Source organism: Bos indicus, chromosome 4, assembly GCF_029378745.1.
Source record: "Bos indicus isolate NIAB-ARS_2022 breed Sahiwal x Tharparkar chromosome 4, NIAB-ARS_B.indTharparkar_mat_pri_1.0, whole genome shotgun sequence".
Classification (NCBI taxonomy): Eukaryota; Metazoa; Chordata; class Mammalia; order Artiodactyla; family Bovidae; genus Bos; species Bos indicus.
In genome coordinates, this window is record NC_091763.1 from 25,196,265 (window position 1) to 25,214,186 (window position 17,922).

The following is a 17,922-nucleotide window of genomic DNA, read 5'->3' on the forward strand; positions in this document are numbered from 1 at the left end:
CAAAAAGCAGAGACGTCATTTTGCCAATGGTTTGGTTTGGTTTGGTTTTGCCAATGGTCTGCCATAGTCAATGCTATGGTTTTTCCAGTAGTCATATATAAATGCGAGATTTGGATCATAAACAAGGCTAATCGCTGAAGAACTGATGGTGCTGGATAAGACTCTTGAGAGTCCCTTGGACTGTAAGGAAATCAACCCAGTCAGTGCTAAAGGAAATCAACCCTGAATATTCATTGGAAGCACTGATGCAGAAGCTCCAATACTTTGGCCACCTGATGTGAAGACCCCAATTCACTGGAAAAGACTCTAATGCTGGGAAAGATTGAGGGCAGGAGGAGAAAGGAGCAACAGAGGATGAGATGGTTGGATGGCAGCACCAACTCAATGGACACTTTTGTCCATTGAGTTTAAGCAAACTCTGGGGATAGTGAAGGACCACAGAAGCCTGGCGTGCTGCAGTCCACAGGGTCACAAAGAGTCAGATATAACTTAGTGACAGAACAACAATAACTACAGTCAATATGCTACGTCATCCACCTTCACAAAAAAAATTCTTAGTTTATAACCCCTTTCAGTTACGCCCATTTGTCTCCTCCATATGCATGGAAGTTCCTATAAAGAGCGGCCTCCTATTCACTAGCCAATCAATTGCACCCAGGCTTCTGTTACTACTCCTCCCCTTCAAACACCACTCATCTCACATTAGTAAGGCTTATGGTCAGTTCTCAATCCTTTCTTCTGTTTAAACCATTATGGAGCACTGAATCATTCTTGAACTCCTTTACTAGGCTCCTGGGACATTACCCTCTTACTCTGCGGCCACTCCTCTTCTGAAAAAATCTTCTTCCCAAGATATCTATTTCCTAATTCCCAGAATCTGAGTATGTCCATTAATATGGTAAAGGGACTTTGAAGATAACATTAGAGACTTTGAGACGGGAAGATCATCCTGGATGACCTAGGTGGGCCTGATGTAATCACTAGAATTCTTCTCAGAGGAAGGCAGGACACAGAAGGCAGGAACACTGAAAGCAAGAGTAGTACGAAGGACAGGCCAGGAGCCAAGAATGAAGTGGCTTCTAGAAACCGGAAATGTCAAGGAAATAGTCTCCACTGCAGTCTCAAGAAACACAGCCCTATCATCTTGATTTTAGATTTCCGATCTCCAGAATTTTAAAGTTCTCTTTTCAGTTCTCTGAGAGTGTGGATTTGTTTCAACAGTAACAGGAAACTAATACATCTTTTCATACTTAGAATCTGTGACTGCCCCAGGATTCAGCCTTTGTCCCTCCTATTTTCTCTCTACCAGTTTTTCTACTTATCTCAGTCAATGCCACAGCATTAAATGTCTGAAAGATGACAATTATCAAGTGCCTATCTTTTTATTTTTTTATTGAAGGATAATTGCTTTGCATAATTTTGTTGTTTTCTGTCAAACCTCAACATGAATCAATCAGCCATAGCTATACATATATCCCCTCCCTTTTGAACCTCCTTCCCATCTCCCTCCCCATCCCACCCCTCTAGGTTGATACAGAGCCCCTGTTTGAGTTTCCTCAGCCATTCAGCAAATTCCCATTGGCTATCTATTTTACACATGGTAATGTAAGTTTCCATGTTACTCTTTCCATACATCTCACCCTCTCCTCCCCTCTCCCCATGTCCACAAGCCTATTCTTTTTCTTCATTGCTGCCCTATAAATAAATTCTTCGGCATCATTTTTCTAGATTCCATATATATGTGTTAAAATACAATATTTCTCTTTCTCTTTCTGACTTACTTCACTCTGTATAATAGGTTCTTGGTTCATCCACCTCATTAGAACTGACTCAAATGCATTCCTTTTTATGGCCGAGTAATATTCCATTATGTATATGTACCACAACTCCTTTATCCATTCATCTGTTGATGGACATCTAGGTTGCTTCCATGTTCTAGCTACTGTAAATAGTGCTGCAATGAGCAATGGGATACATGTGTCTTTTTCAATTTTGGTTTCCTCACGGTATATGCCTAGGAGTGGGATTGCTGGGTCATATGGTGGCTTTATTCCTAGTGTTTTAAGGAATCTCCACACCGTCTTCCATACTGGCTGTATCAATTTACATTCCCACCAACAGTGCAAAAGCATTCCCTTTCTCCACACCCTCTCCAGCATTTATTGTTTATAGGTTTTTTGATGATGGCCATTCTGACCAATGTGAGGCGATATCTCATTGTAGTGTTGATTTGGATTTTTCTAATAATGAGCGATGTTGAGCATCTTTTCATGTGTTTGTTAGCCATCTGTATGTCTTCTTTGGAAAAATATCTGTTTAGGTTTTTTTCCCACTTTTTGATTGGGTTGTTTGTTTTTCTGGCATTGAGTTATACGAGCTGCTTCTATATTTTGGAAATTAATCCTTTGTCAGTTGTTTCATTTACTATTATTTTCTCCCATTCTGAGGGTTATCTTTGCACCTTGCTTATAGTTTCCTTTGCTGTGCAAAAGCTTTTAAGTTTAATTAGGTCCCATTTGTTTACTTTTGTTATTATTTTTGTTACTCAAGGAGGTGGGTCATAGAGGATTGTGCTTTGCTTTATGTCGTCGGGTGTTCTGCCTATGTTTTCCTCTAAGAGTTTTACTGTTTCTGGGCTTACATGTAGGTCTTTAATCCATTTTGAGTTTATCTTTGTATATGGTGTTAGGAAGTGTTCTAATTTCATTCTTTTACATGTAGCTATCCAGTTTTCCCAGCACCATTTATTGAAGAGGCTGTTTTTGCCCCATTGTATATTCTTGCCTCCTTTCTCAAAAATAAGGTACCCATAGGTGCATGGGTTTGTTTCTGGGCTTTCTATCTTGTTTCATATTTCTGTTTTTATGCAGGTATGATACTGTCTTGATGACTGTAACTTTGTAGTAATCTGAAATCAGGAAGGTTGATTTCTCCAGCTCCAATCTTCTTTCTCAAGATTGCTTTGGCTATTCTTTTGTGTTTCCATCTGAATTGTGAAATTTTTTGTTCTAGTTCTGTGAAAAATGTCATTGGTAATTTGATAGGGATCACATTGAATCTACAGATTGAGTTTGGTAGTATACCCATTTTCACAATATTGATTCTTCCTACCCAGGAACATGGAATATCTCTCCATCTGTTTATGTCGCCTTTGATTTCTTTCATTAGTGTCTTATAATTTTCTGTGTACACTTCTTTTGTCTCCTTAGGTATGTTTATTCCTAGATATTTCTTTTAGTTGCAATGGTGAAAGGAATTGATTCCTTAATTTCCCTTTCTGATTTTTCACTATTATTATATAGAAATGCAAGTGACTTCTGTGCATTCATTTTGTATCCTGCAGCTTTGCTATATTCACTGATTAGCTCTAGTAATTTTCTGATACTATCTTTAGGGTTTTCTATGTACAGTATCATGTCATCTGGGAACAGCGAGAGCTTTACTTCTTCTTTTCCAATCTGAATTCCTTTTATTTCTTTTTCTTCTCTGATTGCTATAGCTAGGACTTCCAGAACTATCTTGAATAATAGTGGTGAAAGTTGACACCCTTGTCTTGTTCCTGATCTTAGGGGGAATGCTTTCAGTTTTTCACCATTGAGAATAATGTTTCCTGTAGGTTTATCATATATGGCCTTTACCATGTTCAGGTAAGTTCCTTCTAGGACCATTTAATCATAAATGGGTGCTGAATTTTGTCAAAGGCTTTTTCCTGCATCTACTGTCTACAATGTGAGAGACCTGGGTTCAATCCCTGGGTTGGGAAGATTCCCTGGAGAAGGAAATGGCAACCCACTCCAGTACTCTTGACTTGAAAATCCCATGGATGGGGGACCTTGGTGCAGGCTACTATCCATGGGGTCACAAAGAGTCAGGCACGACTGAGCGACTTCACTTTCACTTCCACTGAGATCATATGGTTTTTATCTTTCAATTTGTTAATATGGTACATCACATTGATTGATTTGCATATATAGAAGAATCCTTGCATCCCTGGAATAAACCCAACTTGATCATGGTGTATGAGCTTTTTGATGTGTTGCTGAATTCTGTTTGCTAAATTTTGTTGAGGATTTTTGCATCTATGTTCATCAGTGATATTGGCCTATAGTATTCTTTTTTTGTGTTGTCTTTGTCTGGTTTTGGTGTCAGGGTGATGATGGCCTCGTAGAATGAGGTTGCAAGTGTTCCTTCCTCTGCAACTTCTTGAAAGAGTTTTAGAAGGATAGGCATTAGCTCTTCTCTTTTTATTAATTTTTCACTGGAGTCTAGTTGCTTTACAATGTGTTGGTTTTTACTGTACAGCAAAGTGAGTCAGCTATATGCATATACCACCTCTTTTTTGGATTTATTTCCCACTTAGGTTACCACAGAGCCCAGAGTAGGGTTCCCTGAGCTCTACAGGAAGTCAAGTGCCTATCTTTATCTGGATCTTTCCACAGAATTACAGTTTCATATATTCAACTATTGGAGAAGACAACGGTACCCGACTCCAGTACCGTTGCCTGGAAAATCCCATGGATGGAGGAGCCTGGTGGGCTGCCGTCTATGGGGTCACACAGAGTCGGACACGACTGAAGTGACTTAGCAGCAGCAGCAGCATATTCAACTATCTCCTTCACATTTTTTACAAAGTCTACAGGAAATCTCAAACAGTACAACAGAAGCAAACTTTTGATCTAATCATACAAAAACTCTCTTCCCTAGCATTTCATATCTCAATAAAGGACCACTGTGTTCTAGTTATTCAGAGCAAATCCTTGGACCCATTGGTCTTCCCATTCTGAAATTTCCTTGACATTTCCGGTTTCTAGAGGCCATTTAGTCAGACAGGCCATTTAGTCTACCTGAACAGGATAGACTAAATGGCCTATCCTCACTTTACCTCTAAATCTCTTCAGAACACAAACACTTCACACCAAATACTATATTGCACAAATCGCCCTAATTGTCATCATCTTTGCCTTGATCATCACAATAGCTTACTTCTTCCCTTACCTTCTGTAAGGTACCATCCCCACAAGGGATAGGGTGGCCCCATAGAAGTAGGACTTCACACAGCACCATCTAAAGTTCCCCTTTCATTCAAGGTAAAACCTAAAGCCCATATCACTGCCTTTAAGATGCTACAAGATACCACACACAGGGCCTCCCTAACCACATCTCCTACTTCCCTCCATGATGTCATTCTTCTCTAGCCTCATGCCACCTTTTTAGATTCTGCATCCTGTACCTAAAATAACGCTCTCAGTTACCGGCATGACTTATCTCCTCACTTACTTCCCAATGCTGGCTTAAATTTTACCTTTTCACATGGTACCTCTGACCAATCTATAGAAAATGACTTCCCACCCCTGGAACTCTGTCCTGTTTTACTCTTCTCTACTTGTTAAAACCAAAACATATATATACACAAATAGTATAGATAAGAGAAAAATATTTTATGCAAACTTCCTTATGAATGACTTTATGATCAAAAATGATTTTCCTAAGAACTTGCATCAAAACCTCCAAAATGCTGTGTGCATTCCTCATCTGAACCATAGAAGAGTTGGTTTTGTGTGACTCCATTCTCAATTCTCCCAAGAATGCAACAGAAGAGACTTTACCACATACAATGAATACCTTAGGGATGTATGTGGTAAATTTTGGTTCCCAAAGATCGCTCAGTCGCTCAGTCGTGCCCGACTCTTTGCGACCCCATGGACTGTAGCCTACCAGGCTCCTCTGTCCATGGGATTTTCCAGGCAATAGTACTGGAGTGGATTGCCATTTCCTTTGCCAGGGAACTTCCCAACACAGGGATCGAACCCGGGTCTCCTACATTGTAGACAGACGCTTAACCATCTGAGCCATCAGGGTTAATCAGGATCACATGACAGGCTTGTTTGTTAAAACACAAATAGGTGTTTCCATTCCCAGAGTTTCTAACTAAGTAGGTCTGAGGTGAAGGCCCGGAATTTGCATTTTAACAAGATCTAAAACATGCTTAAGGTTGCTGGGCTGGTAACCATAATTTGAGAATCAGTACCTCAGTGCTTTAGGGCTTAATTCTCTACCAAAAATTGTTGAAAAATACTACTCTAATGTGAGGCTCACAGGATTATATTAAATTTTCTAAAACAGAGCTAACATTTATTCTTCTTAAAGTGAATGCTCACATAAAGATGAACAAATTCTTTCATTAATCTTAAAAAATATTAGAAATATCAAGCAGATGTCTAGCTCAGCAAGATTTAGGCTTTTATGATTTTTAATAGGGTAACATTTGATTAATGACCAAATGAAGGTAAATTTCTGTGTAGCAAATTTTAAGAAAACAAACCATGGTCAACTATTCATACCATGAAAACTGGTTCTCATTTACTGGGAATTCAATATTTAAAACAGTAATTGATAATCAAGATTGATTCATTATGTCATTAACTACTTTTTATCCAAAATGTGGGCTTTCCTGGTGGCTCAGTGGTAAAGAACCCTCCTGCCAAGGCAGGAGACATGAGTTTAATCCCCGAGTTGAGAAGATCCCCTGGAGAAGGAAATGGCAACCCACTCCAGTATTCTTACTTAGAAAATCTCATGGACAGGGGAGCCTGGCGGACTATAGTCCATGGGGTTCCAGAAGAGTTGAACATGACTTAACAACTAAACAAAAACAACTATCCAAATTGTGGTATTCTTTTATTATAAAATGTCAATATTTATGTTACTATTATCTCATATATCTCTACAGTCCATCCATCTCTAGTTACTGATTATTTAACATCAGCCAAGCCAAGCACTGCTTTAGCTGTTGCAATGATCCTTTTTCATTGGAAAGTTTCTGTCAAGCATGATACCTGATATTTAATAACTGTTTAATGAATAAACACAGAAATGAATAGCAGTAAAATTTACAGGTACAAAATGTTTCCAAAACATGAAAACAAAGATAATGTAGTATAACATAAACATAAATGATTTGGTATTTTGAAATCACTTACCTTTAAAATTTTAACACAATGTCTCTACAGCTGTGCAGATTGTTTACTACAGTAGGGCTAAGACTGCTTAACTTTCAAAGACCCACTCACCAGGCAGGCCCTCGGCCAGCGTCAGGGAGTTTGTTTCTTGGCGTGTTTCCAGGGAATAGTTAACTGATAAGAGTGGTTCACTGTGCCTAGACATCCATGTAAACAATATGGTTTACGCTGAACACCTGCTTTCCTCCTGGGAATCTGAAATTTATGTGCAAGGCAGAACTATCTACATGACCAACCCAATGCCTTAAGACACCAAGTCTCCAATGGGCTTCCCTGGAAAGAAGCATCACACCCATGCTGCTGCCTTGTCATTGCTGGAAGGAAGGTGTGCCTGTGTCACCCTGGAAGGGACAGATCACGAGGACGATTTCACATGGACTCCTCCAGACTCTGTCTGGGTCTTTTTCTCATAGGAACCAACTTCACTCTAATTAATTTGAGCCTTGAGTTCACTCTAGAGCACCATGAGTTCTTCTAGCTAATCTCCACATATGGGAGTGATTCTTAAAGATGCCCAATATGGCAGATTTTTAAAAAGCCAAGATTCTTACCTGCTGATATGCGTCATAGATCACATCAAATAGAAAGGCCTGTGGCATTTCACTTGCCCTGTATCTGGCACGTTCCAGTGAGTGGTCTAAGCAGCTGTCTGCAGATGGACTGATGACAGTAGATACAAGAGGTCGGATTGCTCCTGAGGCCTAAAGAACAGAGATGCAAATGACACATTTACATGACCTAAAAAATATCTAAAAGTTAAATTCTGAACTCTGGATCTGTCTTGAAACGGATCTTATACCTTCAACAAGCTACCTCAAGAAAATATTCAAACAAGTCTTTATTTTGGCTCATAAATAAAATCATTTACAATCAAAAACCAGTCTCAATACTTCCCTGGTGATGCAGTGGATAAAAATCTACCAATGCAGGAGACATGAGTTTGAGCCCTGATCCAGGAAGATTCCACAAGTCGTGGAGCAACAAAGCCTGTGCGCCACCGTTAAGTCCATGCTCTAGAGCCCTGAAGCCATAACTCGTGAGCCAGCAAGCTACAACTACTGAAGCCCATGTGTCCTAGAACCCATGCTCTACGACAAGAGAAGCCACCACAATGAGAAGCCCGGGTACCGCAACTCAAGTATAGCCCCTGCTCGCCACATCTAGAGAAAGCCCACGTGCAGCATAAAGACCCAGTGCAGCCAAAAAGTCCCCACCGATCTCAAACCACTGCAGTTCTATATAGTAAGAGATATAAATAATTTTTCATTACGGGTCCAAAATCCTTTGCATCACAGGCTATTGAAGTCAAATACTAAGAAAGGATGCTCAGATAAAATTGGACCCTCCCTGAAGATGAGAGACAGAAAGAGACTATTGTCCAAGAATGAAATGGGTTACACATGAACATTTACTTGTTAATGTGCCTTCAAGTATTTAATTTACATATTAGATCATTAAGGAAAAAAACACATTCCCTAAGATCTCCAAAATGAGCTCTGCCACCACCCAAATGACAATGAATTTCTGCCTTGCTCTAATTCCTGTGAAAAATAGCTCCCTTCAAACACAGCATCCATGTGAAGCTCCCCAAGGCAAAGCGTCCACTGATTTCAACTGCTCTGGTGAAAGCTCTGTCTCATTAATAGATGCATCTAAATTTTAAAAATACACCTTATCTGACAGTTTTTCCCTTTACCTTTAATAAAGTTACACTGTAATATAATCTTGCAGGTCAATACCATACAGCTACCTTGGTGAAGTAGCCTTAAAATGAAGTTCCCAGTTAGGATAATTAACCCAACTGTCCTAGATTAACTGTAAAATGTCTTATCTTTCATATAAATACAGCATATAACATTAACACCTAAGAAGAATTTGGTCTCCAGGAGACCACATCTGAGAAATATAGACTGTCCACAAACTAGTTTACAAAAGCCAAGGGATTGGCTGAAAATCAAAGCTAATGTGTGAGCCAAGCAGACAGTGTACAAACTGTGTCACCATTTCCAATGACTCAAGCAGAGATTTGGAGCCTAGGCATAAAAGCAAAAGTGAAGAGAGAGCCAGGGCTGATAGGGAGTGATCATGTCCAAGTGGATGAAAGACAGGTAAAGAGCAAGCCCATTTGGTAGCTCTGTTTTTAGTTTTTTAAGGATCCTTCATGCAATTCTCCACAGTGGATGTACCAGTTTACATTGCCACCAGCAGTGTGGGAGGGCTACCTTCTCTCCACACCTTCTCCAGCATTTACAATGGGTAGACGTTTTGATGATGGCCATCCTGACCAGTGAGAGGTGATAACCTCATTGCAGTTTTGATTTGCATTTCTCTAATAATTAGTGATGTTGAGCACCTTGAAAAGATGAGCTTTCTAGCCATCTGTATATCTTCTCTGGAGAAATCTTTTTCTTTTAATATTGAGCTATTTGCGTGAGCTATTTGTGTATTCTAGAGATCAATCCCTTGTCATTTGCTTTGTTTGCAAATATTTTCTCCTATTCTGAGGGTTTTTTTTTTCATTTTGTTTATGATTTCCTTTGTTGCACAAAAAGCTTTTAAGTTTTATTAGGTCCCATTTGTTTATTTTTGGTTTTATTTTTGGTTTTACTTTTATTACTCTAGGAGGTGGAACCAAAAAGATCTTGCTGTGATTTATGTCAGAGTGTTCTGCCTATGTTTTTCTCTAAGAGTTATATAGTATCCAGCCTTTAATCCATTTTGAGTTTATTTTTGTGTATGGTGTTAGGGAGTGTTCTAATTTCATACTTTTACATGTGGCTGTCCAGTTTTCCCAGCACCACTCATCAAAGACACTGTATTTTCTCCAGCATATATTCTTGCCTCCTTTGACATAGATTAGCTGATCCAGCAATCCCACTTCTGAGCATATATCCAGAGAAAACTACAATTCAAAAAGATACATGCACTCCAATGTCCACTGAAGCACTATTCACAATAGCCAGAACATAGAAGCAACAGAAATGTCCATCAACAGGGGAATACGTAAAGAAGATGTGGAACATATATAGAATGGAATATTACTCAGCCATTAAAAAAGAAAGAAAGAACGCCATTTGCAGCAGCATGGATGGACCTAGAGAGTGTCATAGTGAGTGAAGTCAAAGAAAAACAAATATTACATGACATCCCTTATATGTGGAATCTAAAAAAAGGGTACAAAAGAATTTATCTACAAAACAGAAATAGAGTTACAGATGTAGAAAACAACTTATGGTTACAAGGGAGTAAGGTAGCAGGGAGGGATAAACTGGGAAGTTGGGATTACCTACTATACGGCACAGGCAGCACAGAGAACTCTATCCAATACTGTGTAATGACTTCTATGGGAAAAGAATCTAAAACAGAGTGAAGATATATATATATGTGTGTGTGTCTGATTCACTTTGATGTACACCTGAAACTAATATAACATTATAAATCAACTATACTCCAACAAAATTTAAAAAAGAGAGAGAGAGAGCAAATCCAACTTGTCAAGCTAGCACCTATTAGCAGAGGTTTTGGAAGACAAGACAGGAAAGGAATTCACACATGTACATAGTGCTTTTTAAGGGAAAAAACATAGTTCTATTTCAACTACTTACAGTTCACTCTATGCCAGACTATGTCATAACATTAGAAGAACATGAGATACACAAAATGTCACCAAGAGCTGTGCAGAGTCTCTTCCCAGCAAAACAACTGTAACTAAAGAAAAACATTTTTCAAAAACAACCATTTAAAGTCTTTGAAAATTGTCCTAAGGGCATTCAACAAATTAACATTTAAGAATCTCTCTTAAATCTTGTAAAGAACGAAGCCTGTGGTACTAGAACCATCATCCATTTTTTCCTTCATTCCACAACACCCAGCTCAGTGTGACTAAAGTTCCACTCAGAGTAGGTGTGACCAAGAAGACAGGCTTCCCTGTACCCCTAGCTCCCAGTGGGAGGGGCAGAGCGGAGCATTTCCCAGCCCACTCAACTCCAAGACACAAAGGCTCAATTACAGACAAGTGTGGCCAAGAGGTGGTAAGAGAGTCCTTCTCCCACAGAGTCTCCCACAGTCTCCACCCACAGAGTGAACACCTACCCCTTGCATGGTAGGCAGAGAACACTGCGGCCATCACCCTTGGCCCAGTTCACACAGAGGGCAGAGGTTCTGTGCTGGAAGAGGCAAAAATAAGAGGAGGCTATTGCCTCTAGGCAGCACCTTACTCATGAAGAAGTGATGTCGCTCGCACAGCATGCCTACCAATAGCCCCAAAACACAGGCATGGTGACTTTGCACAGGGAGAAAGACAAGTTCTAATGACAGACAACTATGAAGCTCGCCCCAAGGGAATTCACTTAATTGGAAGTGAGTGTGAGAAAGTTTAAGGATAAGTACACGCTCAGAGATCAGCATGATAAGCAGTTAAGAGGAAGGTGATCACTTCATGAGAGCAAAAAGCTGAACCATAGGCAAGCTAGTTTATCGGAGACAACCAGAACAAGAGACAGCTAACAAGAATCTCCCACCAATCCCTAGAGTCAGAGCAAACCTCAAATACTGGCTTCACAAACTATCCCTGCCAAGGCGCCAGAATTTAATTGGATGGAACCATAGGGCACTCTATGTACTGGGCACTGGTCCAAAGTAAAACAGTTAGCAGGCAATGAATGGAACTTGTCAGTTGGGTGTCAGAGGCAGGCAGTATAACAAAGAGATCAGACTGCTAAAACCACTCTTATTCTCTGATGACTAAACACACATCTAGAACCCCACCCTCTGTGAAGTGACTTCAGAGGTTTTGCCCTGTACAGGAACAAGACTGTGACTTTTCTGGTTTATTTTAGTAGCCAAGAAAATAAGCCCTACAGAGATAGACAAAATACATTTTCTAAAATATGCATTTTTCAACAACAAAAAAATGGAAAGACATGGATCCAAACAGGAAGGTGAATCTATACAAAGAAAAAAAAAAAAATCAAGGAACAGAAACTGCCTGCGAGAGGACCAGATATCACACTTAAGCAGGTAAGACGTCAAATCAGGTATTACAAACATGTTCAAAGAACAAAAGGATACCATGTGTAAACAGAGTATGATGACCATTAGTATCATCAATATTAAGAAGAGATATCTTAAAAACTGAGTAGCAGTTTTAGAATTAAATGTAACTATAATGAAAAATTCACTAGAGAGGTTCAATAATAGATTTGAACTGCAGAATACCTGAATTTAAAGTTATATCAATAGATTCTACAAAGAAAAAATGAACAGATTCACCAAGATATGCAGGACATCATTACAGACATTTCTGTAATAGGAATACCAGAAGGAGAATAAAGGCAAGAAAGGAGCAGAAAAAATATTCAAACAAATTATGATTGAAAATTTCCCAAGGAAAACAATCTCCACACTCAAGGAGATCAATATATTCAAAGCAGAATACACACAAAGAAATTTATATCCAGACATATCATAGTAAAAAATGAAAAAGCTAAAATTACAAGAAAAAATGTTGAAAGCAACCAGAGAAAAATGTTTTATCATTAACAAGAGAACACCAATAAGATTAAGAACAGATTCTAATCAGAAACAATGGAAGGAAGAAGGCAGGTAGGTGATATGATAACTGCTCAAAATAAAAACCTGTTAAACATAAAGTCCAGCAAAATGAGAATTTACAAAAATCAGATCAAAATAACTCAGAGCAAACAAGCAGATTTCATGTCTAGCTGATTCACCCTACAAACTTCAAGCTGAAAGAAAGCCAAGTGTAGACAGTAATTCAAATCCACATGAAAAAAAGACCACCATTAAAAAAAAAAAAAAACAAGAAAGAAATAGTATAAATGCCTATTTCTCCTGTCTTATGAGGTTTAAAAAGAAACTATAAAATATATAAGTAACTGATCAACCTATAACATTGAAACATGTATTTGACAAAAACTGCATAAAAGCTTAGTAAAAGTGTATTATAAGAAGAAAATAATGGTACCTTGAGTCCACAGTAACAAGTGAAAACTGAAAATAGAAAACAAGAAGGTTAATATGACATTGGGCTTCCCAGGTGATGCCATTCCTTTTAAATACAGCTCACCTTTCTTCTCAGCTTCTGTAACTGTTGTAAAATAAAATGAGGTGATAACAACAGTGGACTATTTGGGTTTCTAACATACATGCGTCTAACATTAAATAACACAAAAAGGCGGAAGAGGGAATAGAGCTATTTAAGGGTAACATTCCTGTATCTTCCTAGATTTTAGTTAGCATATATCTGGATTATGTTAAGATATATACTATAAGCCATGGAACAGTCACTAAGAAAATAAAAGTTGAAATGAAAAAATAAGAAAATTAATGTTCCAATAGAAAACATTATTTTAATATGAAAGAAAGCAGTAATGAGGAAAGACACACAAGAAACAAAATAAACTGGCCAATGTAAACTCAAAAATATCAGTAACATTAATTTTAAGTGGATTAAACAATCTAAAGTCATACCGTCAAACTGGACTAAAAACCCAACCGTATGCTATGTATAGGAAACAAAAATCTGAGACTCAAAGATCAAAATACACTGAATACAGAAGGATGAAAAGGATATATATCAAGCTAACAGTAACCATAAGAAAGCTGAAGTAGCTATATCAAAAAAAAAAAAAAAAACAGATAAAATCCTTTTGTAATCAAAAAAGAAAGGGCAATTCAACAAAGTATAAAAATTTATCTAATAGATCCCCAAGTACATGGAGCAAAAATTGGTGGGACTTAAAGGAGAAATAAATAATCCAACCATTGGAGACATCAACATCCTATTTTCAATAAAGAGTAGAACAACTAGGCATTATGGAAATAAGACTTGAAAAGCACTATAAACCAACTATACCTAATGTATCAAATACTCCACCAACAAGAATATGTTCTTCTAAAGCGTACATGGAGAATTCTCCAGATCAGACCAAATACTCAGCCATAAAAAAGACATAGTAAATTTTTAAAAATTAGAGTCATATTAAATATGTTCTCCAACCTTAAAAGTGAAATTAGAAAACAGTAGTGCAGCCAAATGGCTGTCTGAGGAGGCCCTACAAATAGCTGAGAAGAGAAGAGAAAGGCAAAGGAGAAAAGGAAAGATATACCCATTTGAATGTAGAGTTCCAAAGAACAGCAAGGAGAGATATGAAAGCCTTCCTCAGCCATCAATGCAAAGAAATAGAGGGAAACAATAGAATGGAAAAGACCAGAGATCTCACCAAGAAAATTAGAGATACAAAGGGAACATTTCATGCAAAGATGGGTGCAATTAAGGACAGAAATGGTATGGACCTAACAGAAGCAGAAGATATTAAGAAGAGGTGGCAAGACTACACAGAAGAACTATACAAAAGAGATGTTCATGACCCAGATAACCACAAGGGTGTGATCACTCACCTAGAGCCAGACATCCTGGAATGCAAAGTCAAGTGGGCCTTAGGAAGCGTCACTACAAACAAAGCTAGTGGAGGTGACAGAATTCCAGCTGAGCTATTTCAAATCCTGAAAGATGATGCTGTGAAAGTACTACACTCAACAGGCCAGCAAATTTGGAAAACTCAGCAGTGGCCACAGGACTGGAAAAGGTCAGTTTTCATTCCAATACCAAAGAAAGACAATGTCAAAGAATGCTCAAACTACTGCACAATTGCACTCATCTCACACACTAGCAAAGTAATGCTCAAAATTCTCCAAACCAGGCTTCAACAGTATGTGAACCATGAACTTCCAGATGGTTAAGCTGGATTTAGAAAGGGCAGAGGAACCAGAGATTAAATTGCCAACATCTGTTGGATCATCAAAAAAGCAAGAGAGTGCTATAAAAACATCAACTTTTGCTTTATTGACTATGCCAAAGCCTTTGACAGTGTAGATCACAACAAACTGTGGAAAATTCTAAAAGAGATGGGAATACCAGACCACCTGACCTGCCTCCTGAGAAATCTGTATGCAGGTCAAGAAGCAACAGTTAGAACTGGACATGGAACAACAGACTGGTTCCAAATCAGGAAAGGAGTACATCAAAGCTGTATATTGTCACCCTGCTTATTTAACTTATATGTATAGTACATCATGCAAAATGCCAGGCTGGATGAAGCACAAGCTGGAATCAAGATTGCAGGGAGAAATATCAATAGCCTCAGATATACAGATGATACCACCCTTATCACAGAAGGTGAAGAGGAACTAAAGAGACTCTTGATGGAAGTGAAAGAGGAGAGTGAAAAAGCCAGCTTAAAATTCAACATTCAAAAAACAAAGATTATGGCATCTGGTCATTTATCTGGCGCAAATAAAAACACAAACTCAAAGATACCCACTCCTTTGTTCACTGTAGCATTACTTATAATAGCCAAGACATGGAAATCTAAATGGCCACATGAAAGAAAAGATAAAGAAAATGTAGAATACATACAATGGAATATTAACCAACCATAGAAAGAATGAGATTCTGCCATTTTCAATGACTTATGAAGAACTCCAGGTTCTTCATATGTGCTAAGTGAAATAAATCAGACAGAAAGACAAATACTGTATGATCCCACTGTGTGGAACCTAACCAAAACAAAAATAGCTCATCAATACAGAGAACAAGCTGTTGGGGGGAGGGGGAAAAACGTGTGAAGGAAGTCAAAAGGTACAAGCTTCCAGGTATGAAATAGGTCATGGGGATGTACTACAGTTAATACTATAATGCATATTTAAAAGTTGCTAAAAGAATAGATCATTAAGTCTCTTCAGAAGAAATTCTGTAACTATATATGGTGATAAGATACTGACTTATTGTGGTAATTTCTCAATGTACACAAATGTTGAAACATTATGTTGTATATCTGAATCCAGTATGATGTATACGTCAAAAAATGTTTTAGAGAACCAAAAAGTAATGTGGGAATTAAGAACACAGCCACTGAACAACAGACTACTAAATGAATCAGAGAAGTCACTGTGAAAATGATATTTTGAGAGCAGCAACATACACAAGGCAATGTAACCTGAGAATGCAGCTAAAGTATTTACAGCTGGGATTGTCCATATAAAAAAGACATTTTCCAAATCAAAAACCTAACCTTCCACCTCAAGATACTGGAAAAAGAGAAAGACTAAAGTTAACAGGGCATAGTGAACATAAAAGCAGAAAATGGGAAAAGGAAAAAACAAAAGCAAAAGTTGGTTCTTTGAAAAGATTTAACCACTTTTTTCTAGTTTAGCTAAAGGTTTGCAAAACTCAAATAAGTAGTATCAGGAGTGAAAGTGTTGACATTTCCACTAACCTTGTAGAAATAAGGAGTAAGAAAATTGCAAGTGTATTTTAACACATTAGGTTACAGATAAAATTACAATGATCCAGAGAGACACAACCAAAATTACTTCAAAGATAGAAAATTTGAATAGACTTTTAATAAATTTAGGCATTTTTTAATTTCCCACAAAGAAAGCCCAGGCCTAGATGGCTTCACTGGTTATATATAATAAAAGAAAAAAAACTGTAAACACCAATTCCTCACACTATCCCAAAAGGCAAAAAAGAGGAACACTCTCCAATACATTCTTTAAGACAAGTATTACCAAAACCAGAGACATCACCAAAAAACCTAACTACAGATAAATATCCCAGAAAAGTACAAAAAAAAAAAAAAACCCACAAAAGTCAAGATAACAAACCAAATTTGGCAACAAGTAGTATTATGTACCATGACCAAGTAGGATTTATCCCAAGAAATTTAATATTAAACATACCAAAAAAAAAAAAAAAAACCAATGTAATACACCATGTTAATAGAATAAAGAACAAAAAGACACAAACAACTCAAGAGACTTAGAAAAAGTATCTGACAATATCCAACACTCCTTCAAGAAAAAAGCCATGCAACAAACTAACAGCAGAGAACTTGCTCCATCTGATCAAGGGCATCTACAAAAAGTCCACAGTTGACATCATACTTAATGGTGTGATGACTCAATGTTTTCCCTTCAACATCAGGAACAAGGATGTCCACTGTTTCCACTTTCAATAAAAGCACTGGAAGTTCTCGTCAGGGCAGTTACGCAAGAAAATCTAATACAGGCATCCAAGAAACTAAAACTGTCTTCATCTGCAGATGACCTAATCTTGTATACAGAGAATTCTAATGCATCCATTAAAAAAGTATTAGACAAATAAACTAGTTCAGCAAGAACGCAGCAGACAAGATTAATACATAAAAGTGTATTTCTAAATATTAACAATGAACAATCCAAAAGTAATTCATTTACAGTATCTTCAATAAGAACACTTAGGAACACTTAAAGTATATTTAACAAAAGGATAATATATTTAGATACAGTCAGTATGTGCAAAACATGCTAAGAACTACAAAAAAATTTCCTACCTCTTATAGAAAGGCCAACATCTCCACATACTTACAGGCATCCATTCCTTCCCATGTAGATCTTCATACAATAGTCTGTCCTGCCTCAATTTTTATTCTTTTATTAAATTGTCTCCATTTTTAGAGACAAACTGCTTAGAATACAAGCCATTTGTGACACCTCCCATCATTAAATCAGTCTTCCATCGATCATACATCTGCCAGCTATTATCAAATTTCTCCACACCAGTTTAAAGCAAAACTCTTTCAAACAATTGTCTGTACTGTACTACTCCTTATCTGTAATTTCTCTCTCCTCTCATGCATGTTATGGTCTACTTTTATTAGGATTTTATCTCCACAACTCCACAAAATAAATTTTTCAAGCTCACAATGAACCTCCACATTGCTCTTTATCTTCTTGAGAATGTCTGTTCACTTGGTCTTCAGAAACCGTTATCACCAAGGAAACCCTCTTATCTTTCCACACTTGAAATACTAGATCCTTAAATCCTCCTTCTAAGTGG

At 37.7% G+C, this 17,922-nt stretch overlaps 1 protein-coding gene across 9 annotated transcripts in view; it reads right to left on the reverse strand.

Moving 5' to 3' along the window:
• Positions 1-17,922, reverse strand: part of CRPPA (CDP-L-ribitol pyrophosphorylase A) — a 377,884-nt gene that overhangs the window by 325,413 nt on the left and 34,549 nt on the right. For all 9 annotated transcript variants that reach the window (XR_011566187.1, XM_070787554.1, XM_070787553.1 and 6 more), the window contains exon 3: positions 7,571-7,720. Coding sequence is in view for 8 of the 9 variants with exons in the window: in XM_070787554.1 (XP_070643655.1) it covers positions 7,571-7,720 (150 nt within the window). In the remaining variant the exon portion in view is untranslated. The remainder of the gene's footprint in view (positions 1-7,570; positions 7,721-17,922) is intronic.